The sequence below is a fragment of the Anas platyrhynchos genome, chromosome 8 (genome assembly GCF_047663525.1).
Source record: "Anas platyrhynchos isolate ZD024472 breed Pekin duck chromosome 8, IASCAAS_PekinDuck_T2T, whole genome shotgun sequence".
In the NCBI taxonomy this organism is placed as follows: Eukaryota; Metazoa; Chordata; class Aves; order Anseriformes; family Anatidae; genus Anas; species Anas platyrhynchos.
The window spans coordinates 39091117-39115827 of record NC_092594.1 but is presented as its reverse complement, the minus strand read 5'-3'; the positions used below and the strand labels follow the sequence as shown (position 1 = coordinate 39115827).

At 47.5% G+C, this 24711-nt stretch overlaps 1 protein-coding gene and 1 long non-coding RNA gene across 3 annotated transcripts in view; both read left to right on the top strand.

Annotated features, from left to right (window-relative positions):
* LOC110352670 (uncharacterized) overlaps nucleotides 1-16237 on the top strand; it is a 38905-nt gene extending 22668 nt beyond the window's left edge. The window contains exons 2-3 of the long non-coding RNA XR_005267415.2: nucleotides 5961-6428; nucleotides 12848-16237. This is a non-coding gene — a long non-coding RNA (uncharacterized lncRNA). The remainder of the gene's footprint in view (nucleotides 1-5960; nucleotides 6429-12847) is intronic.
* Nucleotides 16238-17550: 1313 nt separating this feature from the next.
* The window catches only part of NEGR1 (neuronal growth regulator 1), a 261319-nt gene continuing 254158 nt past the window's right edge, over nucleotides 17551-24711 (top strand). Inside the window, exon 1 of one of the 2 annotated variants that reach the window (XM_027463717.3) lies at nucleotides 17551-17931. In XM_027463717.3, coding sequence (XP_027319518.3) covers nucleotides 17621-17931 — 311 coding nt within the window. In that variant the 5' untranslated portion in view covers nucleotides 17551-17620. The remainder of the gene's footprint in view (nucleotides 17932-24711) is intronic. The other variant, XM_027463719.3, reaches the window with a different exon arrangement.

Genomic DNA, 24711 nt, shown 5'->3' with positions numbered 1-24711 from the left:
ATAAATAGATATTAAAAGGCTCAGAGGAGATGTGCCTCTAACCTGAAACAATGCGACAAACTATGCAGATGGCTTGTTTTTAACTTTAATTGATGGGCTTCAGTATTAGGATGGGCTAACATTAAAGGCATTTGCTGTTATTAATATTTCTGGTAAATACCTAGGCTTTTTTGCTTTTATCCACACAGACACCTAATATGAAGGCAATCTGTTTGCTGATGCTCTCTTCACCTCATCTGCTAGTGCACTGTTAAATACTGATAGCATCAGCGCAGGTAATGAACTCAGCTCCTGGCCGATAATATTGTTTATCATATTGACGAATGTATAGACTTCATGAATAGGTTTTGCTATTGCTGCACAATAGCGAAAACGTCTTGTGGAAGATCTCCCGAATTTCGTGCCTGACACCCACAACAGATGAGTATTAGGGCAATTGGGGTGACAGGCTCATTAGTATTTTGAGAGAGTGAGAAGTGGAGAGAAGCGGTAATGTGGAGATGCAGTCAGCGCATTTCAAACAACAGCACGTGCAAACATGAGCGGAAAATGCATGGAAGAAATTCCCAACTGCTTTGCACCTTCAGAATGCATGGCTGGGCTGTGCCCCTAGCTTGAGCTCTCGAGATGTCAGCCAAAACCTATTAAAGTATTACTGCACATCCAGTAACCTGCAAGTGGCTGTACAGGCACCAGATGTTTCACCATACCAGTAACAGCGATGTATACCTGGGCATTGTCTGAACCACCAGCGTGATGCATGGGGGCATCGAGATGTCTAAATGTTGCCAAGGTGTAGTGTCCCCAGGTATGGTCCTGTAACCCTTTAATCACAACCTCCATCTTCACAGTAAGCTCAGCTGTCAAGTCATTGCTAATTTCAATTTAAAGATGTTATTGCCGGTGTAAATCTGGCTATTATGTAGCCTGCGTCTTGCCAAGAGGTTGTTATCTCTTTCTTCTAGTGCCTCAAGTGTAGATAAGGAGATCTGTTTGTTGCCTCGTTGCCTTTCTGAAAGATAGTATTGCTGACAAGAAGTCAGTTGTGCAACGCTCCACCTAGCACTGAGTTGTTGGTCAATAAAAGCCAACAAATCAGATCTGAGTTTTATGGAATTAATCTGTAGCAGCTAATGCTAACTGTGCTTCCAGATCAGGTCCCAGCTTGATTGTTCTGGCTGCATCCAAGCTGCTGCGAAGGGAAACAATCTGTTCCGATACTGTGAAGCCATCTCACTTTGTTTAATGGTGAGAGAAGTTTCTTTGTCCTTTTCTACGTTGTTCTGCCTTGGCCAGCTGCAGGACTTGCCCCTATTGCTTTGTATGGTTTCTTCAAAGACTCTCACAAAGTGATAGCATTATTACAACATTTCTTAGGGGGCTGCCCTGGTACCTGGGGTCTGAGCTGAGATTAACTGAATGGTGTGACTGGTGAGAGACACCCGTTTGGTGTGAGAAGCTCTTGGTGCAAGAAATCCCATCAGTGCGCCACGTCCAGTGCTTCGCCTCGCTCCCCCTGGCAGCAGGGGGGATGCTCCTGCTGCTGCCCTCCTGGCCAGGCAGCCTGGGAGAGGGAGGTGTAGCAATGAGCGGCATGCAGCACCCGCCTGTTTTAATTAGAGATGTTGTTACCGTGTTTACGTCCCCACAACCGGGTGAGCCTTCTAAAGAAGACTTCGGGAACATCGATCTAGTGCGAGTCGTGTCATGCACTTGGCACTGAGCAGAGGGTGCTAAGGCTTGCTGGTCTCTTCAGAAGCAACTCTTTCAAACTGAAAAAAAAAAAAAGATTAAAAATAATACAATTCTGTATTGTTTATCCTTTATTTACTGGATATCCCTGCAATGAAAATATCAGATATAGCATTGGACTAAATTCCACTATTTTTAGGTTTGCCTCACTGGGATACTTCCCATGTAAGGTGGTACCAAGTTTAACTGAAAATCATTCTAGTTCATTCTGTTTTTTTTCTGACTTTAAAAAAAAAAAAAAAGAATCAAAATCATTGGATAAGAACCTTTATTACAAGTATTTTTTGTAAAACACTTTTTCTGAATGAGTTCTACAGAAAAAGAAAGGAATTAAGTTGTCACTGAGCTTATTAAATGATGGATTTTTTTTAATGAATTTTTCCACTTACGCATGTTTGAAATATATATTGATGCCAAAGATCAAAATCTTTCTGAAATTTGAGAGGGAAAGAAATCTATTTTGAAATTCACCTGTCAAGCATTCGTGCCATGTGGGATCTTGAAGACTAGCAAAACTTTCATTGGATATTAACCTAAATAGGCACCTGGGAGGGGCAGGAGCAGCCTCCACTGCCTCTGAGCCATTTGGGCATCTCTCCTTTTGGACTTCCAGAGCTGTGAGGCTTTGTCGTGGTACCCTGTATCAGGATCTTGACATCCAAAGGGATGTGTAAAATAATAATCCTACACGTGTTGTGGTTCACACAGGAAACGGGACCTATTCTGGAACAGTAAAACATTGTCCTGATGTCAATTCCCAAGTAATGAAAGTGAGGAGACAATTATAATGAGCTTTTCCAACAGAAAAGTTTTTGTTGTTGTGTAGAAATCTCTGGCTGCTATCTCTTGCAAGGAGAGAAGTAAGACTGATGGGCTATAAAGCCAACAACTGATAAAAATTGACTGTATGACAGAAAAGCCTATTCACAGGATCATAATACAGCTTGCTTAATTAGATTACAGCCAAAAAGTAACATCCAGGATCTGAATACAAGTAAATAAATAAAATAGTGTTTTTGCTGTTAGCCCACTGGCCCGCACAGGCCATAATGCACAGGAGGTGCCGAAGTTCTGCTGACGCCAGCCATGGGATCCTTACTGTTTGCAGGGCACTGGTGACACATGGTAAAACTGTGCTGCATAGCCAATACAGTGCATGACCAACACTTGTAACAACTGCACAAAATGTTTTTTTACTTAAGTAATTACATTTTTCCTGTAAGTGCCACTGAAGTTTTTGCAATTTTTCATCAGTCAGTTTTTGTTGAAATTCATTTTCCATAGAAGTGCAAGCCACCTCTGCTTCTTGGTGGAGCTGCCTTTCTGTAAATCGTTCCCAGTGAGTTTCCCTCTGTGTTCTCTGGAAAAGTGATTTTGTTTTTTTTGTATCTCTATAACACTGGTTGCTAATAATTAGAGTTGGTTTTAGTGCTTCATTGTGATTACGCTGCAGTAAGGCCAGCTACATATTCACAAGTGGTAGGTTTAAATGCCTCGTACCAAATAAGCCTGAGGTTTATTTAGCTGAAATGCTAAACAGCTAAATTTAAGTTTTTAACTAGAATAAAGGCCAACTTTTTCTGTGGCCATAGAAATCGTAGTAAGAGCTCTTCTTTTTTCTTGTCACTTTCCTTTCTTATTTCCAGCACCCTAATGTAAGTATTGATAAATTATTTCTATGTGATTGATACTTTTATTTTGAGTTAGTCTTTGCCAGAACGTGAGCTGCAATGCTGTTCTGTTTTGCATTTGCAGTTTGCAAGTAGAGGCAGGAGAGGAATGTGCTCCAGCCTCAGTATCTGGCAGGCTCCTGCAGTAGAAGTCACGCGAGGTGGAGTTTTCCTGCAGCGAAGTTAAAAATGTCACTGGCGAAGTGGCACCCAGCAGAGTCCCTCAGCATTGGGCTTAGAAAGGAAAGTAAATCGTCCTCAGAGAAATGGGTGCGGAGATGGGAGCAGGGAGGTGAGGAGGCACAGAGGTGCCAGCTGGAGCAGGAGGAAGGACGTGAGCACCAGAAGGGCCTCAGAGAAGCGCCATACCTTCCAGCTGTGTCCCTGGGTACGGTACACCCAGAGCTTTCCTCGGCACTGCTGCCGTGAGTGTTTAGTGGTTCTTAACTGTGTCTTGCTTAAACCTCACCTGTGTCCACTTTAAAATCAGTGGATGAGACACTGTTATGCTGCTCAGTTGCCGTGGCAGCTACAGGGATGAAGTTCAGTTTCAGGCTGATCTCAATGCTCAGGCCGCTATGAAGGCATGTCACCCCTCATCCGTCCTGTGTCACACGCGGGGTAATGCTTGTGACATGGGCTCTGTCTGCTGGGAGCGCAGCAGCACGGAGATGTTACGTATCGCTCTGCTGATGAATGAAGCAGCCTGTACAAAAAATGATGAAGTAACTGCCTCCAAGCTGTCAAAACTTCCATGCTTCCAGAGCCTTGCAAGAGGCCCGGGACACGTTGTGGTACCCCATCTGACCTTTCTTCTAGCTGTCACAAACCAAGGAACAAAACGTCTGACTTTCATGGTAATGCTGCCCTGAATTACCATGCTTCTCATGAAAGCTGTACATCAGTGTGCAGAGCTGCTGTAGTGCAGGGGTTACACAGCTTCCGAGACCATACAGATTTTGCATTTTCAGAAAAAGGCTGTGCTAAATAGAATGTCACTGTCATTGACATAGCTTAAGTCTGCTTTAAATTTCTCCATGAAACAGTTTCTGCAGTAGAGGTTTTTGAACAATGCTGTTCTTTCAACAAAAACTACTCAAGCACTTGTTAAGAGAAATAATTCTTTGACCAAAAGTGCTCGGTTGTCAAATGTTGTCTTGGATTTCTTTTTGCTAGAGCATTTTCTTTTCATAAATACCATTGCTGCCACTCACCTGCTGTAAATAAATCACTGCCTGTGTAAAGTTGAGACACTTCTGCTTCAGCCTGTTTTGACTGGAATCGGTAACAAGGAGCTGCCTCCCGAGCCTCGAGAGCCAGGTGCAGGAAGGAGCGGTATTTCTGGAGTTACGGTGCTTGGGTTCTTTAGAGTGGTTTATTCGAGCCTCATTTGGAGGGGGTATTGACCTATCTGATGCAAACAACGTGATAAAAAGCTGATGCTGCTTCCATCTTCCTTACGCGGTGCGGCCGCCATCCCCTCGTGCTGTCAGCGGGACTGCAGGCAGCAGCTTTTCCTCTGACACTTTCTGTCTCCTAGGAAGTGGAAGTTGGGCTCCTTTTTCTTATAATACAGCAAAGGTTAATTTGTTCTAGGCTTAAGGGAACAGAAATTTGTCTGATCAATTTTTGATCATCACATGAGTGGTTAGAAGCTGACTATTCAGAGATGCTATAGCATTAAAGTCAGCTCCCTTCCTTGCTGACCTCCGTTTCGGCTCTATGTCAGAGCCAGGGCTATTTTTACAGATGGTGCCTCAAATCTCTGTGAAGATGAACTCCCCTTCCCACGTGTTAACTTGTTAGGAGGCTTAAATCTGGGGCTGTGGGTAAAGTTTCATCCATTCAATATGAGAAAATAGGATGGCTGTATGGTTGCAAATATAGATCTCTCTGATTTTATTATTTTTTTCCAAAACATATTTAATTAGAAGTCTCAGGTAGAATTGCAACTGAATTTGGGGGGGTGAAAACAAACTTTTCTTGAAGCAACTTACAAGCAAATTAGTGGCAGTGCGTGTTTTGGATCCCTGCTTGTTTCAGTCAGTCCTCTTATGACACCTGCCTCTGTAAATGCAGGCAGTACCACGGGCTTCTCAAAGAGGGCTGGATAATGACTTACTCCTGCACTTCTTGATTTCAGCACACAGTGAGAATAAACTCCAAAAAATATTTCCTACTAAGCGTTACTTATAGGGCTAAGACAGTAGAAATTCAAGAATTGCAGTCGTCTTTGAGTATGTGTGAAAACGTGAGAAAGCAAAGGGATGCCAGGGAAGAGCAGAAGAGAGCACAGTCAGGTAACAGGAGGTTTCTCAGTGCCTGAGATAAAGCTGTGTATTGGAGACCGGTGTTTAAGAAAACTTCTGAAAATATATTAGCGAAATAGTATGTTTGCCAGAATTACCTTCTTGAGCTAGTTTGTATTAAAATACATCTTTTTTTAACCTTTTTATTTCAATAAACAATGGAGACTGTGTACAGTCAGTACAGGAACACCCGTATAATACATAACGTGGTTTTATTTTAATTTCCTAGGTGTCTGACCAAGTTTCCCAGCATATTGGGAATTGCTTCCATATTCCTTTCCTGGCGTAACCACCTGCCAAACCTGGGGGCAGCCTGTGGTGGGGCTGCAAGAAGTGGGTCCCCAGCCGGGGAGCTCCATTGCCTGGCTCCAGCAGCAAGCCCTGACACACGCCTGTCCTCCGTGGATGCTCTGGGACTGATCACCAAGAGGAGAAGGAGAGGGCTGGACCTTCCTGGCCCATGCGCTGGGGGACGGTGCCGTTCTGTGCAGACCACAGCAGATCACCAAACCTGCTGGCAGAGGACCACTCTGTGAGGCTGTGGGAAGGCTGCCGAGTGGGAAATGCAGTGGTGAAAATGCCCAGCCCTAAGGGCAGAGGGGGAAGGAGCAGTTCTAGCTCCAGAGGTGCTGCTGCCCACTGCTTCACTCCTGGCACCCCCCGAGAGAAAAGAGCCGTCACTGGGATTGGTGCTGAGGTAAGGAGCCTGACTTTTTCTTATAAATGATGTATTTCTGTAATGTGTAGTCAGTGCACAGCAGGAGAGGAGCACTGGTGGTACTCTAGGATAACACAGGAGAGCCCTCAGGGCTGTGAGGCGGGCACAAGGCAGTTCCATGCACTTTGCTGAGCCTCGCTGCCTTCTGCTGCAGCCGGCAGCTCTCTGCGAGCCCCAGCTCTGGCTTTGGCGCTGTGGTTTCACAGTGACGCTGTTCTACACCAGTGCTCCCCTGTGCACAGCTGCCAGCTGTGTGGTGCCTCGTGTTCTTGTTGGGGAGTCGCTCTTCTGCCTGCTGCTTTACTGGGAATGCCCTCAGAGAAAGTTGTGCTGCTGCTGCTCCTTGGTAGCCTGACAGTGGGATTACTGAATGCTGTGTCTCCCAACAGAAACAGTCCCTCTGCATGAGTAGAAATGGGGTGATGCAGTTATAGGGTAGGCCTTTCCTGTAGAAAAATGACGTTTATCCTCCAAGACAATCCTTTTTGTTCTTTTTTTTTTTTTTTTCTTTTAAGGAAGTGAAGAGGAAAGAACTTGTCCTGTAACAATACTGCAAAAAAAGTGATAGATATACAGATAAATGATATACTTTTGTAGAGTGAATGACTGAGTTCTTGACAGATTGTTTGTAATTGCAGAAGGGGAGTCCATGGTTTAGTTAAAATAGGGGTGGTGGCAGGACGTCACCGTCGCAGGTTCTCTGGCCAGAATCGTATCCACGCCTGGCACACTTACAAGACCACATAACGAATGAGAATTTGTGCATTGTTGTATTTCTTTGAGTAAGGGAAAACTTCTGTGGCCTTTTATTTCACCTATTTTACGCTTGTGTGTGTTGGGGCAGGGGTTTTGCGATCTCTGTTTTATCAGTGTGTGCAGTTAACTTTGTGTGAGTGTTGGTGAAACTTGTTATTCTTCAGGTTTTTTTGTTTTTTTTGAGTTAAATCATTTTGGTAGCATTATTTAGTGGCACGATACATTTATTCTGGTTTATAGCATTCCTATTAAGATACTCTTCACAGCCCCCCCCAGTTCTGCATCCCACCTTGTTACTCTTACTTTGCCCACCAGCCAGTGCATCTGAGCACTTCAGCTCCGGGTGTTTTGATCATGCATTAGTACAGAATGGTTCATCTACATAAGAACAGTAACTTTGTCTTAGGGCTGAGTCGGTTATTTCATTAATGTGGTCACCCTCGTATCATCTGCAGATTTGCTGCAGTCCTGGTTTTGATTTTGTTGTCAACTTTTGATCCATCCTTTGAAGCAGCAATGAGTGCGCTGCTACCAGCGCAGAGAAACGCTGCTCCTCACTGCTCGTCTGTCTGCGAGTGACGTGGGGAGCTGCAGAGAGCTGCCAGTACGCCTCCCAAACTGGGGGAAGCCAGGTTTGGGCCCTTCATCTCCTCTGGCTTCTGTGTTCTTCCTTGCACGTGCGTTAATTTCTCCACAGCTTGTGGGTTTCCAGGTGCTGTGTAACCTGCAGTGTAAATTCCACTAATAAATCCTGACTTCTGCAGCAATGTTAGGAACCGTATGCTGATTCTTGTACCTCAGGTACCTCGTAACTTCTGGGAATTGCGTGTGGATGATACGGTATTACTTCTGTAGTGGAGGTGTTATTTCAAACCGCTTGACTAATTAGTAACAAATGATTAGAATTTGAATATCATTTCCCAGATTTTGCCCTGGGCAGACACACTTCTCTTAAGCCTTCTGTGTTTTATTTCCTGGAGGGGGTAAAATGCTGCTGGCATTCATTCCAGCTGCTCGTTCTTCTGCCTTTCCACATACTTGGAAAAGCCACAATCAGGATTTCTAGGATTTCAGTTAAGCCTTGAAATTAAATCCCGGGTTATTTAAAATTGTAATTGCTACGTTGTTTAGGTTGGTTCTTTTCTCCTTGATCTGTCAGTCTCAAGCATTTGAACCTTGCATGCCTGCAGTAGGTACAATATCTCTGCCTGCATGCCAAATAATTGCATTAGTGCTTCCAGTTTGGCGTTGTCTGCGATTTATTCTTGGCTAGATTTAGCTCACCTGTGTATCGGAGATTACTATTTATGCCATAAGTTCATCCTCTTATTTGTGATGCTTTCCAAAAACAGTAGTCACAAAAGCCAGTAATTCTTCCTGAGAGCCAAACAGGTTAAGTGAATGCTGAATTTGAATAGGCCTTCCAAGCTGAGTTCATAAATCTATGAAAAAAGGAAGTTGCTGCTGGTTTTGTACCTGAAGACATGCGTTCTCTGAATGGGCGGCGGGAAATACGAAGTACAACGAGGGGATACAGCAGCGTGGAGGCGGCTGCTATCATACACATTGCTGTGCCGTGCTGCGGGCTCCATGCTTTAAAATAGAAATCAAAAAATTAGAAAGATTTAAGGAAAATTATGACAAAGAATGAATGAAGGTCTGAAAAACATGCCTTTACAATTATGAGCTTGAGACTAAATCTGAAGGGTTGATTATTGCCTACAAGCACCTGCATGAGGAAGCCTGATGGCATCACGATTCCTTAATCAAAGGTACACCACGAGCTGATGGCAAGAGCAAAGCCGCCCCAGGAAACACTGAGAATGTCATTTCTGGTAAGAGTGACCTACCTAGAAGCAACTTAGATTCTCAGGCACATGCATTTTGTCTGTTTATTTTTAATCAACATTTAATCGCTTTTAAAGCAAACCTGTTTTCCCAATATTCTGCATTTCAAGATTGAGTTCTTGGTGTCTCATAAAGCGTAAGGTCACACTGCGGTTTTTCTCTCAACTGGGGCACTAATAGGAGTGTATCTGGTTACTTAATTTCATGATGTTGGTGGCTACATATTAGCATTAGACCTTTGTCTTCATGTCAAACATGATTGAAATCAATCAACCGTTTGCAAAGCTGTTCGTGGTAGATAGGCTGCAAATACAAACATATCTGGTGACAGAAGCATCATTTCCTAAAAGGAAAAAAAAAGATATGCTAAGGCTTCAGTGGGTTTATGTTTGATGCAAAATGGTTTGTGATGGTATGGCCATGCAAAATTATTTTATTGATACTTTAGTTTAAAAACAGTAATTCTAAACTTTCATAGTTAACCGAGATGTTCACTTTTAGGATAATAATATCTGACTCAGTCTTTTAAAGTTCCTCTGATTGAGAACAGGGATTTGTTATTTAAAAATCTGCAAATGAGTGCTTCATTGGCAGGTGTACTAGTGATCGTTCAGGTGTTTTGTTTTGTTTCTTTTGAGTAACTAAAAATGATTGTCTTTAAATGATGTTGAGATGCTTCTCCTCAAAATTTAGCCTTTCAAACAGATCGATCGATTTATCCGTATCAACCTCAGCAGTGGTCTGTCTCCATGTTACGCGGGGCCAAGATTTGTTAAGAGTATTTCTGATTTGCTCTGCATGAAATGTCCGTTTGTGTGCATAAGCAAGCATAGCCAGGTAAGTTATGTACCAGAAATAAAAGCGTGTGTGTTGGCAAGATGCACTTTTTTTGATGCATGCAGCTTGTTTTCTAAGTCTACTGTACACTAGCAGATTGTGGTTCATTTCTCGTGGTTATTTCAATTTATTTGACAGATACAGTATCTTCTTAAAATGCTGCACCGAGGACGGACTGTGAGCATTCAAAATATGAGCCAGACAACTTGCCTGAGATTGGTTAGATAAATCAAGCTTTGTGGTGCTTATTTTGTGGCTTTGCTTGTTCTACTGTTAAATTTCTTCTTGTACAAATTCTTTATTGTTCAGAAGGATAATTGGTCTCTGATAATGTGACCATGAAATTCCATTTCCTTTCTTGGCCATAAGCGTGGCCAAAGTTGAGTTCATTTTCGTTGTTTTATTCATGTGTTTTTCCTAGTAATGTCATAACTCTGTTCTTATTATTGAATCCAAATGGAGCAGGTGCATTTTCACTTAAAAACACTGTGAGAAGCCGAGATTGATTTCTCAGGAAAGTGATCAACCTTTCTGATGGCTGGTTTCTATCCACCACAGCCGTTCCTCAAAGGTTCCCAAGCCCCTGTTGCTAGTATTGAAAAAAAAAATGACTGATATGCAAATGTTGTTTCCTACAGATTCCAGCAGTGCTGCGATTCAAGCATCAATTATGGAAGTGCTATAAGGCATTTCTTTGTACCATCGCCCAGAGATTTACAAAGTTACTACCTGGAGATTCCTTAGGTTTTTAATCCTAATACCTGGGGAGAAAACATGCAATCCTCACAGACTGCCAATCTAATGTTTTATTAACGAGATTAAACAAGTAAGCTAAATTATACATGTAAATCAAATAGAGAACAGAGCGGGCTAATATGAAGTCAGCACACTAATCAATTTATCAAGTTGGTTTATTTGATATGCTGTGATCAGTGGTCTTTATTTTCTTGTTCTAAAGTGCTGCGTGCCCTCCTCCCAGCCCTTGGAAAAAATCATTTCCTCCCACTTCTGCTTTTGCTACGGGATAACGGACCCAGTGAATAAGGAAAGAACTGCATGGCAATCCACTTGATTCTAGGATGTTTGATGTCTTCCTGCAAAACACCTTTTATAAGGAAAGCTGTGAGAAGAGCTAGGGGGATGGAGTTGCTGTGGAATGGGTGTGATGGTTCAGAGCATCCGATGTGCAGCTTGGCTCAAACGGCACAGTGTGCACAGTGTGCCTCGGGGTTGCTGGCTGTGGGCTGGGGGCGAGCCCGTGCTTGAGAAACAGACTGAGGGTGGCTCGGAGGACGCCTGCACAGCAGCTGCTCCAGGCAGCACGGAGCTGAGCAGGGATTGAGCAGGGCCTGAAGTGGCTTCACGGCAGAGTAAGGTCTGCCCAAGTGGCGTGAAAGCAGCAGGGACAACGGCACTGTGAACCAGTTAGAGGGGCCCCAGAAGACACCAACAAGAAAGATGGGTGGGGTATGAGTGTAGATGGGGTGAATATAGTTCGATTAGCCTGAAGAATTAAAGAATAATGCTCTGGATGAGCAATCTGGACATGGCAAGGCCTCCTATTCCCAGACAATGAGTGTACATTCCTTATTGTGCTTTAAAAAGAAGAAACAGATAATTTAAAAAATCCCATAATATTATAGTGTAGGTAATCTCCTCCCAAAGGAGTGTAAGTGATACTCCTGGATTTATTTTTTTTAATTCTATTTTCTCACTCAGAAAATAGGGGGTAGAGTCCCTTGTTGCAATAATAAGGGTAGGGTAGATAATTATAACACTGGGGGATGCTTTTTGCCCTTCCATCAGACCCACAATAAGGGTTTTTATCGGCAGGCAAAAGCATCCTAACTTCTCCAATGCCTCCTGCCCTGCATATGCAGTCTCTGCCCTTCCATCCTGCGAGGCGTGTGAGCTTTAGGAGCTTCTCTCCCAGGGCTGAGACATTTGCGAGCGGTGTCAGAGGTTATTGAGACAGAATGCTCCCTGATGAGCAAATGAAATCCTAACGTGGAAGTATGATCTGGACTGTCGAGCACACATTCACAGGTTGTCCACACTTGTTAAGTTTTGACATACAGCACATCCTGGCTGGTTTGAGTTATCAGCCCTGGCTGCAACAGCGAGGGATCCCAATACGAGCTGGTGTAAAATACGAATGTCTAGGTTAGGAAATAGGATTCGAACCTGCTCGTTTCAGTAATGACTGTTCTGCACATCTCCAGCCTGAAAAATATCAAAGGAGCAACTGTGGCCTGTTTATAAGTTTAGAATATATTGCAGATAAAAAATTAGTTTCTTAAAATGACCTTCTGACAGCAGCAAGAACACACAAAACAATAAACAAAACACAACCTTTTGTGCACTTCCCTAATGCTAAAAACGTTTGCAAGCACTACGTCATGCTGTTCGACTAAGTGTCTTGACTCTTCTCAAGCAGGGAGAGTTGTAAACGCTTGCAACACAAACTCCACATTTCCTTTCTGTGCTCCACTTCAGACCAAACAGCGAGGGTGTTTACTGCCTGCAGAACAGTAGCCACAAGACATATTTCATGCAGGGCTTATCTCATCTTAAACTTTTTTTCAAGTTACCTTTCCACATAACCAGCTCTGTTCCTCACCTTTGTGATTCAAAGAGCTCCAAACAGTTAAGAACAAACAAAAAACAACAAAACTTCTGTACATATTTGGAACCTATTTCTCTGCAGAGTTCTTCAGTATGAAGCTTCTTGTGGATGTTTTCAAACTGCACTCCCTTGTATGCCTTAAAATAGGAAGATGTAGGCTGATCATAAGTTGACAGTATTATCTATGTATTTGGCATCAATATTAGCGAGCTTCTGTCATTTGGCAATTATTTCCATAGTATACCATATGGTGAAGAAAATGTTTTCATTCACCCACATATGACTACATTTTTGCTGATAGCCTTGTACTGTGTGCAATCTTATCCCACAGAGGATTGGTTAAGCCAACCAAGAACCTAAAGAGGCACGTGTGCTTCTGTCAGGCAGGAGAGCCGAGATGTCAGAACGAGGATCTTGAATGCGAGTGGAATTGCCGTGCTTCTCTCGTGCTAAGAAAGCTGATTTACAAGGCCCTGGGTCAGTACTGCTCTTCCTGCTGCCTCCATAAATGCTAAAGAAGAAATCGTTCCACTTTTTTTTTTTTTCTTTTTTCCCTGCACTGTTGAGTTTCCCTGCTTGAATAATGATGGACGTGAGATGGAAATGACTTATGCCTCGTGGCTTTCAGTGTATATCGCCATGCGTGTAGCACATCCCTGCACTGTGATGGGGGGAATGCGGCACAAGTCTTCTCAGACATGAGAGAATCCGGAGAAGTGACATTATGAACGCCTTGTGCCTGAGAAAGGTATAATTAGAGCTTGTGTTTTATAAATAGGCACCCATAGATTCAATCCTCCTTTGAGAATTCTTTATTATATGCATTTTTTGATGTTGAGTATGGGCTGAGCTTGTTCTGCAGCCGTGTTCTATCAAGTCATAAACTCAGAAAAGATGACTCAAATCTCAGGATATTAGAGCCCATTTGTTCTGGTGCTAAAAGAACGACTTTTTACAGCTAGTAGGTGCTAGCTTATACGATAGCGCACCAGGATTCTTGCCATTTCTGAAGTACAGGAAATAATTTTGGAGAATATTTTACTGAGCCCTTCTGTATGCAGTCACATTCTGGATTATGCAGAAAATGGAAAATGCATTTTATGGAAATTTCAGCATTTGCTTTCAATTGTGCTAGCAAAAACCACCCGTTTTTAGTACATGTACATGTCTTCTGAGGTTATCTGTGGAAGAGATACTTATTTAAAAGGAAATTTCTGTTAATTTCAATACTTGGCAAAATCACTATTTACATTTTTATATACAGTATTTTTTAAAAAGTAGATAGTTGAAAAGAGCTATACAAACTTTTTTATTTAAAGACATGAAAGTTGTCTGTGTTTTCTGAGGTTTATCCCATTCTTAACTTTCTCTGCAACCTCCCCTTTCAATTGAAATTTTCAGAGAATGCATTTTGTGGAACATTTGTGCATTGTAACTGATGATGCACTGGAACCCATCCAGATGAGCTCTTTTACACAGCAGCTCTGCGGAAACATCACAAATTGCTCTTTGAATTCTAAAACTCAAAAATTATTTGGGTGCTATAGGTTGTTTGTTCAAATTTTAGACAACTTGGAACACCATCAAAGAAGGCTGAGCTGTAGCTGCATGCTTCTGAGAAGATTTTGCACAGCAGTACAGTGTTGTCCTTACTTATGTGATGTGTTTGTACAAGGAAGAGGGGCAAAAAAAAAAAAAAATAGAGAATATTGCCTGAGAATATTAGGACAAGCTGTTTCTAATCTAATAAATTTTTTTCTTTTCTTTTTTTTCTTAATTTGAAGATTTTCAATTAAAATTTGTTAACTACTGTTACCTCTGGGAATGCTTTATTCATTACCTGGCAGATTCTACTGTTTTTTGGTCATTGTGAAATTGTTTCAAAATTCCAAAGCATTTGTGAATTTAGACACAAGATACAACTCTGAAAATACAGAGTAGCCAAGTTTGTTTGTTTGTTTGCTCTTTGTTGTTTTTCTTCCATGTTGTTCGAAAAGAATCCAAGTTTTCCAAGATACCTATCATGTATTTAGAAAGCAGAAACAAAGTTTTTGTTACCAGGGTTCCTATCATGGCAGTTCTCAGGTGGCCGTTCCCAGACAATGTATGACATTAAAGTCATTGGGCAACTAGGTTGAAATTCTTGAATACTTTTCAAAATATGTATCTCAAAAGTGAACAAATCACAAAATCAAAGCGTCTCAGAACGGCTGAGGTAGGAAGACGCCTCTGGAAATCATCTGATCCAAATGTTGCACAGGATGGCATCCAGGCGGTTTTGAATATCCGCAGAGAAGGAGACTCCAGAAACTCTCTGGGCCATTGGATAGATGGGAATTACCCACCCAATTCTCATGGAGCTCCGTGTAACAAGATTTTGATCTGAGCCATTAACAAGACTACAGGGCAGAACGCCTCCCGTTACCGCAGTGTGCTTGTTTCAGAAGGCCAGAGGTACCTTGGAAATGCCGCTGGCGTGGATGCTGTTAGGACCTGCAATACAACACGCACGTTTCCAGCCGATGTTAGAACATGAAGAAATGGTCAACTTCTTGACCAACGCAGGGGCTATTAGCTGTCGGTGGTTCTGTCCAAAGGACGCAAAAATGAAACCAGCTGGAATTTGCTGTGACGAGGTATTAGGATCTGACTGAACTGGCAGAGCTCACTGAAAATCAGCTGCCTGCCAGCTCCCCACTGTGCCATGCGAGGGGCATCCAGGGGCAGGTTACTGCGCCCAAAAGCAGCGCCTGGGTCTGTGCAGAGCAGGCAGGGTACCGCAGGGCTCTGCCCTCAGATGTCTGAATTGCTTGTTACTCTGCTCATCATGAACGCTACCTTCAGGACGCTGACCGAACATACCCAGTCTCAGTTTTTTCTAGTCGTTCAGCTTCCATCTTCTGTCACTAGCATTAAGACATTCAGGAGAGGAAGAAAAGAAACAAAAAGGCAAGTGTGAAGTTTGTGAACCAGTCTTGAATATCTGTGCAAACTGTCAAACAAGTACTTGCAAACCACCGATACACGTAGCTGTTCCAAATGACTCCAAACAAAAATACGCTGCCGAATCACAGGAAATATCATACGGCCTCACCGCTGCTCTGTGTGAAGTACCCAGCTCCTTGAGGAGATACTAACATGCTACACCAGCCACATGGCATTCACAGTAAACTAGCTGAAGTGGCAGAGTGTGTCTGTGTCCCTGTGCCATGTCCATTCCCCCCCTTCCTGCCCCTGGAAATATTTTTTCTGTGTGTGTGTACAGCTGGTATCAGATTATTATTTTTTTCTGCAAGCTTCCTGGGCTGGGGGGAGGTGAGGGAGATTCAGATGAAAGAATTTAGTCTCTGGAGCACCCCTGATTGGCATAGCTGTTATTGACTCCTGACCTGCTTTCTTTCTCCATTGCTCTGCAACTAGCCTGAGAGCCAGGGAACAGGAATCCAGAAGTGAAAAAAAAATATATTGGCTATTGTTGATTGAGATTTATGTGATCTTCCGTGAAATTAATAGAATGTTATTGAGGAAATGTCTTTTCTGCTCCTTATTTAAGGAGGAGCAAATTATTTGATTGTTCATTAAGGTCAAGTAAAAGCGACATCATGTGACTCATTAAAGATTGCAGAGCTCTCCCTAAAATTAGATCTCGACTATTATATCACATCTTTCACTAGATGATCCGAGCACTTAATGCATCAAAACACTTCAGCGGCTTCTCCAGTTCCCACGTGGTTACAGGGCTGCCTCTTCTCCATACCAACACGACATGCTTGTGGAAAGCATCGCACCTTGGACAGGTCTTTCCCCCAAAGACTAAAATATGTCGCTGAAGATCAGAGAGACCTTCTGAAGTGTTCTGTCCCAAATACTTGGAAAAGGATTCATAGATTTGACAAATGTTGTCAGAGCTGCTGTAATAGAAATATTTTGTGTACCAGTTACGCTAGGAGCCACATTGCACTGGGGACTGCAGGGTAAGGGGCTGAGCTCATGGATCTGTACTCGTTTGTGTGTTTGCTACGAAATAATGGCATTATCTAGTCTGGGTGCTTAGCTTACTTCTTGAAAGGAAGAGCAGAAAGGCAGCCTGGAGAAACTTTTTTTTTTCTCCTAACAAACAAAAAAGAAACCACCTGGTTTCAGGTTAACCTGAAAAATAGTGAGGTGTGCACTGATTTGGGAAGTGGTGGAAGGGACTGTTTTGCAGCAGAGATGAGGGATTGTGCTGGTATTACACCTGGGAGACTCTGAGCAGTGGGATGGGAGCCGTGCGGAGGAGATGGCTGTTTGACCGCAGCCTCTGCTGGAGCAGCCGCTGGTGGCAGTGGGGTGGTGATGGTGGTGGCATGGGCCAGGCTGGTCTGTGTCAAATGGCCCCTTGTCAGCAAAGGCAAGGGAGATGTGTGGTTAGAGGCTGCCCTGCTGGGAGATGGGTGTGCAGGGCCGGTTGAGGAGCCCTGCATGGGGCAGCAGCAGCCCAAGGAGCTGCTGGAGCTGTGTCCTGGTGGGGCTGCGTTGTGCTGAGGGCGAGTCCTCCACGTCCAAGCTCTGTGCGCTGGTCTCTCCCCCTCTTCGTTTACCAAGGGAAGGGACAGGCCTGCTGTGATGGGGTGCAGTGAGCAAGGGCGAAGCACCCAGGGGACGGGCCGCGTGTCCCTCTAACAGCTGGGGTTAGCGGTACGGGTTAGCGGGGGCTGGTCGGTGCCAGCTCAGAGCTCGCTGATCTCGAGCTCTCTGCCGACCCGGACAGTTCCGTGGCTGTGGCAGAGCCCTGGCGGGGTGCTCCCTGCTGAGGCCGCCCGCCAGGCGCACCGGGAGCAGGGGGGGGGCCGTGCGGGCTGCTCGGGGCCGGGGGGCAGCGGCGGGGCCGGGCCGGGCGCCACCCGCGGTCCCCGGCGCTGCCGCCGCGCGCCCCCGCTCCTCCCTTGCGCGCGTCCGCGCGCGCGGCCCCGCTCCCCCCTTGCGCGCGGCCGCGCGCCGCCAGGCCGGTTGCCGGGGTAACGGCTGCATGGCAACGCGCCGGCAGCCCGGGGGCCGCCCGCCGCCGCCGCCGCGGCGCGCAGAGCGCAGAGCGGGCTCGCTGCCCTCCTCCCGCGCGCTATAGATGCTGCGGCGGCCGCCCGGGAGCAGCCACGCGCCGCGCTCGGGCGCCGACCGCGGGCAGCACCAAGGGGCCGCCGCCGCCGCCGGGGGCCGCGCTCGGGCGCCGCCGGGCCCAGGGGCAGCAGCGCGGAGCGGCGCGGGGATGGCGCCGCCGGTGCGGGGCGCCGGGGGCTCCCAGCAGTGGCTGGCGGCCGTGCTGCTCGGCCTCTGCTGCCTCCTGCCCCCCGGCCGCATCGCAGCGCCGGGCGGAGACTTCCCCGGGGTGGCCGCGGACAGCCTGGTGGTGCGCAAGGGGGACACGGCCGTGCTGAGGTACGGGGGGAACGGGGGGGAACGGGGGGCAGCGGGCGGGGGGCGCTCGGAAGGGGAGGGGAGGGGAGGGGGCTGCAGCCCCGAGGCCGTCCCGGTGGCTCGGCGGGGCAGGGCGGGACGGGACGGGCCCGGCCCCTCGCCCCCCGGTGCCCCCGGTGCCGCCGCCGTGTCCCGGCGAGGAGCGCTCCGAGCCCCGCGGGCAGCGCTCTCCCCGCTCCTAACTTTTCCCCGTACTTTGGTGCCGCGTTGCCGTGGTTACGGGCACCGCGGCTCCCCCGGTGCGGGGCTGGTGGCGGCGGGGCTGTGCCCGGTGCCCGGTGCCTGTCCCGGAGGCTGGGGCGCGCTGTGAGCGGCTCCGGGGGTGCTGCCGGCAGGGGCTGGGAGCCGGGAGCCGCCGCGCAGCCCGGCCCTGGTGCAGTAGCTGCTGAAAATACAGCAGGTGTCTGTGTCGGGCTGCTGTGTGTGTGTGTGCCTCGGCTCGGTGTTTGGAGGCGTCCTGAACTCCTCGTGCTTTCTGCCTGCGGAATCGGGGAGCGAAGGGAATACAGAGATACAGAAATACAGAAATACAGAAATACAGAAATACAGAGATACAGAAACCAGCCTGCCTTCCTCGTGCCGCTTCGGATCCTAAGGCTGCACAGAAGGGAGCTCGGTGAGCTGGCAGGCACGCAGGTGCTCAGCCCGTACCGAGCGTTTTCAGGATGTAAATGAACGTATATTTAGAGCCACCTCGTTCAGACATCGTACAGGTGCTCTAAAGGTCTCCTCTGGGCGGCTTTCCGCTAGATACGTGCTGCTTCCTAGGCCTGGGGTTATGTCTGAAACTCAGCGTCTGTGCCGCTGGATAGGTTACATAAATGAAATCAGGGCTTTAAGATTAAAGCGCTGCTGTTGTCTCACAAGCGAGGGAGAATTCCTGTTTTGTGAAGAGCTGGTGTGAAAGGGAGCATGAACATCGCTGCTTAACTCCGGAACAAAGCGATTAGGTGGTGAAATAACACGGGGGTTGTAGCTGGGTGGTGTTTTTTCATTCTCTTGCTCTGTGATTAATTTCTTTCATTTCTTACGCCTTTCGCAGGCTTTCTTTCAAATAGCAGCTTGTTTTGTTTTCAGCTGGGAATGCAACTTGAAGGGGGAGTGCAGGAAGCCTACAGGAAGGCATCTTCCAAACAGAGCACGGGAGACGAGCAGAGCTGCTCGGCGTGTCTCAGTGTGCGCATCGGCGCTGCTCCTCCTGAGTTCTTCCTCACCAGATCTCTGTAACTTAACGTGTTTAAATACATAGAAGAAATGCTATCAGTGTCCTCGTTATTGGAAGCTGGCCGTTTATTTAGACGCAAATCCTGGTGAGCTGCATGAAGCAGTTTAGGGGTTAAAGAGGAGTGTTTTCTTCCAGCTCTGTAGCCCTCTGGATTTAGCTCCTCTCGGTTTCTGTAGGCTGCAGCATCCCAAGTTGGCTGCGTGCAGTAGGTCCCTGCCTCCTACTGCAAGATGGCCATCGGTGCCTTCCTGCTGCCATGTGTTGATTCACCCCTCGGCTCCTCGCTGCTCTCCGGCAATGAGGGCTCGGAAAGTTACCTCCTTACCCATTAGAGATCGCACAGCGCTCCACTTAAAGCGTCTGGCGTTCTTGCTTCAATAATTAATGCTAGGAAAGGGGAGCGATTCACGTGGCTTTGAGTCAGCGTTTTGCTGGCCGAAAGGAGATCGCGGTGATTTACGAGACGCACGTTCGCGTTTCCACGCACCCCCTGGCAGGGCGCATCCCACGCAGTGCCCTCGGCTGCGTGCCAACCCGTGCGGGGGGCTCTGCGCCCTGCGGGGACACGGCCGGCCGCTTGCATCAGGCCTCTGCCCGTGCGCCTCGCTCCTACCCAAAATGTGAGGGCAGGGGGCTCGTGGCACCTCCCAGTGAGCACCGCGGGGGCTGGACGCGCGCAGCCCAGCCTCAGTCCTCGCGATCGCTTTCCATCATCGTCACTACAAATGAGGGCTGACGCCTCCTGTGAGGGTTTCCAGGTAAAGCTTCCACGTGCTCACACACAGCGCACAAACCCTGCGTGCCCCCTGCCTTACAGCAGTTGGCTGCCTCCTGTCGAGCCCACGCAGCACCAGCATCGCCCCGCGTGCCCGTGGCACCGCCGCGCACAGCGGCAGGCAGCTGGGAGAGTGCACACAGCTCCCTCGGGGGGCCGGGGTGGGTGTGCCGGGGAAAGCCTCTCGTGAATGACCCTAAGGAAAACCCGTCCTTCTGCAAGGTGTTCTGATGATGATGAGCTCTTTCTGTAGATTTAATAATTAAAAGCTGGGTCTTGTTTGTTTTCAGTCCGTGTTTGGTCCATGCTGCCCCAACACTGTTTGTTTTACCAGTTATTGAAATCTGAAGGAATCCTGTCTGACAGGCAGTTGTTTTCTATGACAAAGTAATTTTAGGAAATGCTTGTTTTCAAAGTACAAATTCTGTCCTGCACCTGCTCTGTATGCTTCCCAGCTACTTGCCTAGGATTTAACGAGAAGTCCTGAGGAAGGAGGGAGAAAGTTGTATAAATGTTTTTATGAAAGCAACGGATTGCTGCGTGGTAAATCACTAGGAGTGCAGCCGGCAGCCTGCCTCTGCAGAACCGGGTTGCTCTGCTGACCCTTCCAAAGCCCTCCCATGGGAGAGGGATCGCCCTCGGCTGTCTCTGGAGCCCCGACACGCCAGCAGCACCGGGGAAGGCGGCGGTGCAAGGGAGGTGCCAACCATGGCACAGCGGGCTGGGAGCAGTCGGGGGGATGCTCTGCTCCTGCGGAGCTGTGGCTGAGGCTGAGGCCTCGCTGCTCGCCCTGGGGAGGCAGCGAGGGCCCCGTGGCCCTAGAGCTGAGGGTGCACTGGTCCCCGGGCTGGTGTTCCCTGGGCTGTGGCCACGCTGCCCTCGTGGCTTCACAGACCCGAGAGAATCGTGTTTGGTTACTAACAGCTCCTATTTACCTGTCTGTGATGTGTGAACAGATCCCGCTTAGCATCCCCAAAGGTACAAATCTGAGGATGATCAAAATGGTCTCTGGAACAAGCAGCCTCTTTTCCTGCATTTTGTGTTTCTGTAGCTCATGGCTGGTAAAAGCGAGTGTACCTGGTAGTTCTTTTGTATTGTGCAATCACAGGAAATTAGGGGTTAAATCTGGCACAGTTCTAAAACAACAGACTTCTCTCTGCTGTGCGGTTATGGAGTAATTTATTAAGTGTATGCTGTGGAATACATTAAATGGGGGGTCTTTAAAAGACATCTAGATGTAGAGCTCAGTGATATGGGTTAGTGGAGGACTGGTTAGTGCCAGGTCAGGGGTTGGACTCGGTGATCTTGGAGGTCTCTGCCAACCCAGACAATTCTGTGATTCTGTGGGGATTAATCACTGCAGAGGCTGAAGCCTCCAGCAGCTGGGTCAAGGCTCCCAAAGATGTGAGGATGTGTGACATCCTCCTGCTCTGGGAGATGGGGCTGTGACCGCAGCAGGGCTGCTGGTGGCACCCCGCGGGAGCCGTGCCTGCCAGGCCAGGGGCCGTGCAGCCGCCCCGAGGGACCTCACACGGGGAGGTGAGGAGCTGTTCTGCGCGTGGAGGGGTCACCAGAAGGAGGTGTCGTGAACATTTGGCATGACCAAATATTTGGAGTGGCTCTTGTTTTCTCACATAAGGCTCAGGTCCTACATTCATTTTGGTTTTCTTTTTTTGTTGTTGCTGCGTTCCTGGACGCACGGTGCCTTTACTGAGAAGTGAGTTCCTGCGTGCTGGCTGCTCTCTGATAAATAAATGAGAAATTATACACTAGGCAGGGCGTGAAGCTGAGTATAAAGAAGTCATCACAGAAAATGGAGTAAATTCTAGCAAAGAAAATGAGTTCATTTACTGTAAACACCCCTTAAGTCCCTCCCAGGCTGGTGCCCGGAGGTGAGGTGTCAGAGCGCTGCAGCACAGGCTTTACGGAGCGAGGGGTTGCAGCTTTCTGTCTTGTAAACACGCTTTGAGGCGTGTTAATCGCTGTCAAGCTCGCTGATTTCTTTATCACCATTTGACTGGCCCAGGTGCTTGCTGTGTTTTCTGTTTGCTGCCCTCTTGCTTTCCCTCTGGATGCGGTAACGGCCGTGTTTGAGCCACTTTGGAATCGGCCTGGTACGGGGACGGATTCTGCTTTGGCACCAGCAGGTTGGCAGCAGCAGCAGCATCCTAGCCCACGCCTCCAGCTTCTCTGGCTCTGCAAACATCCTGGTTTCCAGACCGGGCTTCCCTTTGCAGGGGGGTCCAGCAGTGTCTGACCGCAGGCGCAGGGGAGCCCTGGCCAAACGAAACCTTCCTGGGACCACTTCCAGTTCCCGACTCTGCTTCCCCTGGCTGCGGGCACTCAGGAATGCAACGGGAGGTTTGTGGTCGTCGGCAGGGATTCTCGTGGGGGCTCCGTGCCAGTACTCCCAGAGCTGTGAGTCCCACAGACTCACACTTCAGTGGTCCTGAGGAGCAGCCCCCGGCCTCGGCCAGCTTGGCGAAGGTGCCCGTGGGGGTCAGGTGCCTGTGTCAGGTGGGGATCAGGCAGGCTCTCACTCCAAAGCTGTTCATGTCCTCTGGGGAGGGCTGTGGGTGCCTAACTCGTGTCTAAGTAGGGGGTGGTGACTGTTGGGCTTGGGAGTTCAGTGCCGCTTTTGCCTTCTCTTCCAACAAGAGCTGTCCTTCAGCAGCAAGTGGTCTTTGCCAAGGGAGCTGCAATGGTCACGGAAAGCTGGTGACACGTCCACAAAACGTTCTCCATCCGCTATCATTCACATTACTGGGGAGTGGCATTTGGAATGACAGTTTTGTAGTTTGACTAAGAGAAGCCTATCAAGAGTGTGTGGCATATTTAAATATTAAGAGACGGTGCATATTCCATCATTACAGTCCCTCTGATGTGTGTCCGTACGCCAGTGTTGAATGCAGTTATGTGCAAGCATGGATAAATGCGGGTTTGTCTTTGGGGACAGGTGGTGTAATAAATATAAAAAGAAATCCTCTTTCCTTTATGATTTCAGCAGGTACATTTCTTGACTTCCATACTCTTTTGGTATTCCTGTGCAGTTCAGGATCATAAATTATTTGGCTGTGTGAAGCTTTGTTCCCGTTTCTCTGAAATACAGCTGTGTTACGTGTAGACTGAGGTGCACACACACACCTGTAAAATTAGGCTGGTGTTTGGGTAACAATTGCACGTTCCAAATCTCTACCAATTTTTAATGAAGCATATTATGGCACTTGCCTCCCGTCCATGTGGTTGAAACACATGAATTCATTGAAAATTAAGATAATTTATCTTTTTAAACCACTGCGAGTGTTTCAGGTGTTACACAGAGGAAACAATAAAACAAGGAATCAGGAGTGAAAAAAAAGATTTTGGTCCAAAGGGCTGTTTGATGGAGGAAGAAGCAGACCTGATTTCCTTTCTTGTCATCCCGCACAAGAGGTGGCCGCAGCCTCTGGCCCAGGGCAGCTCCAGCCGAGCTCAGCGAGGTGCCGGGGGTGGCAGTGGCAGCAGCAGGCAGCCCACGGCTCTGTCTGGGTGGGTGCTGAGGGCTGCCTCACCCTGCTTCAGCTGTGTGTCAATTGTCTGGAAGGGCAAGGAGCAAAGACAAACCTTTGTCTCCCCGTGAGTGGTATTCCCCATGAGGAGCATGGGGAGAATTTTTGGTTAAATGACCCTCTGTTAAGGCTCTGCCTGCTGGCAGGGGTGGGGGTAGTCTTCGGAGTCCTCTTCGGTCTTGGCTCTCTGTCTGCCTTTGAGAAGAGATGATCAGTACGAAACCCACGTCCTTGTGCGAACAGAAAGGTCCCGCTTAAAGCAGAGGAAGGAACTCTGCGAATTTGTAGATTTTCCCCAGCTCAGCCCAGACATGGGTTCGAGGTTGGTGCCAATGCAGCGATGTGCTCCTTTAAGCCACAGGCAGCCCGGGCAGTCCCTCCCTGCGGCTGTGTGAGCACCCCAGGGCACGGGGCAGTGTGCGAGGTGGGTGTGCAGGGAAAGCCCCGGTGTGCAGCCTGGCAGAGGGGGCTGAGCACAGCCCTCCCCGTGCCCCTTGTCCTGCACAGCCCTACCAAACGCCTCGCGCCCTGGCACTGCCGTACCAGGAGCTACCGGGCTACCCGCTGGTGGTCAGCTCCGCAGAGAAAACGAGCCAGAGACCTGATGGGCAGCATGGCCCGGCACTGGGCTCAGCCTGGGGTCTGGCTGCTCTACCTGCTGGTGGTGGTTCTGCAGTTCCTGGGCATCCTCAAGCTTGTATCGTCGCTGGTGGTATTGTATGCCAGGGTGGAAGGATTATGTCATTGTGCACAGGCAAAGTTTGGATTTTTCTACCTGCAAAGCTCTTTCAAAAATACAAGATGAGCTAGAACATGCTCTGTTTTATAACAGAGAAGCTGTCAATCTATTTTAAAAGATTTTCCCTTGGCAACAGCAGACAATCTGGTGGTCAGACAGCCAAACAGCTATCATTAGTCATGCATAATTAAAACAAAGAGAGTATCCAACTGTTAGCGGTATCAGTTTTGTCTTGGAAAATCTAATTAACATACAATACTTCTTGCAGAAATCTCCTGCAATTTTTCTTATGCAAACGTCAATGTAAATGAAGGAAATTATATATATTTATGTGCAGCAGGCTGTGTTTGTTCTGTGTTTATTTAAATACACAGGAATAAGATACCCGTCCAGTTTAGTGCAGCATCTGCGGTGCACCCGTTAAATGTACATAACGCGCTCCTGTTGGAAGTGT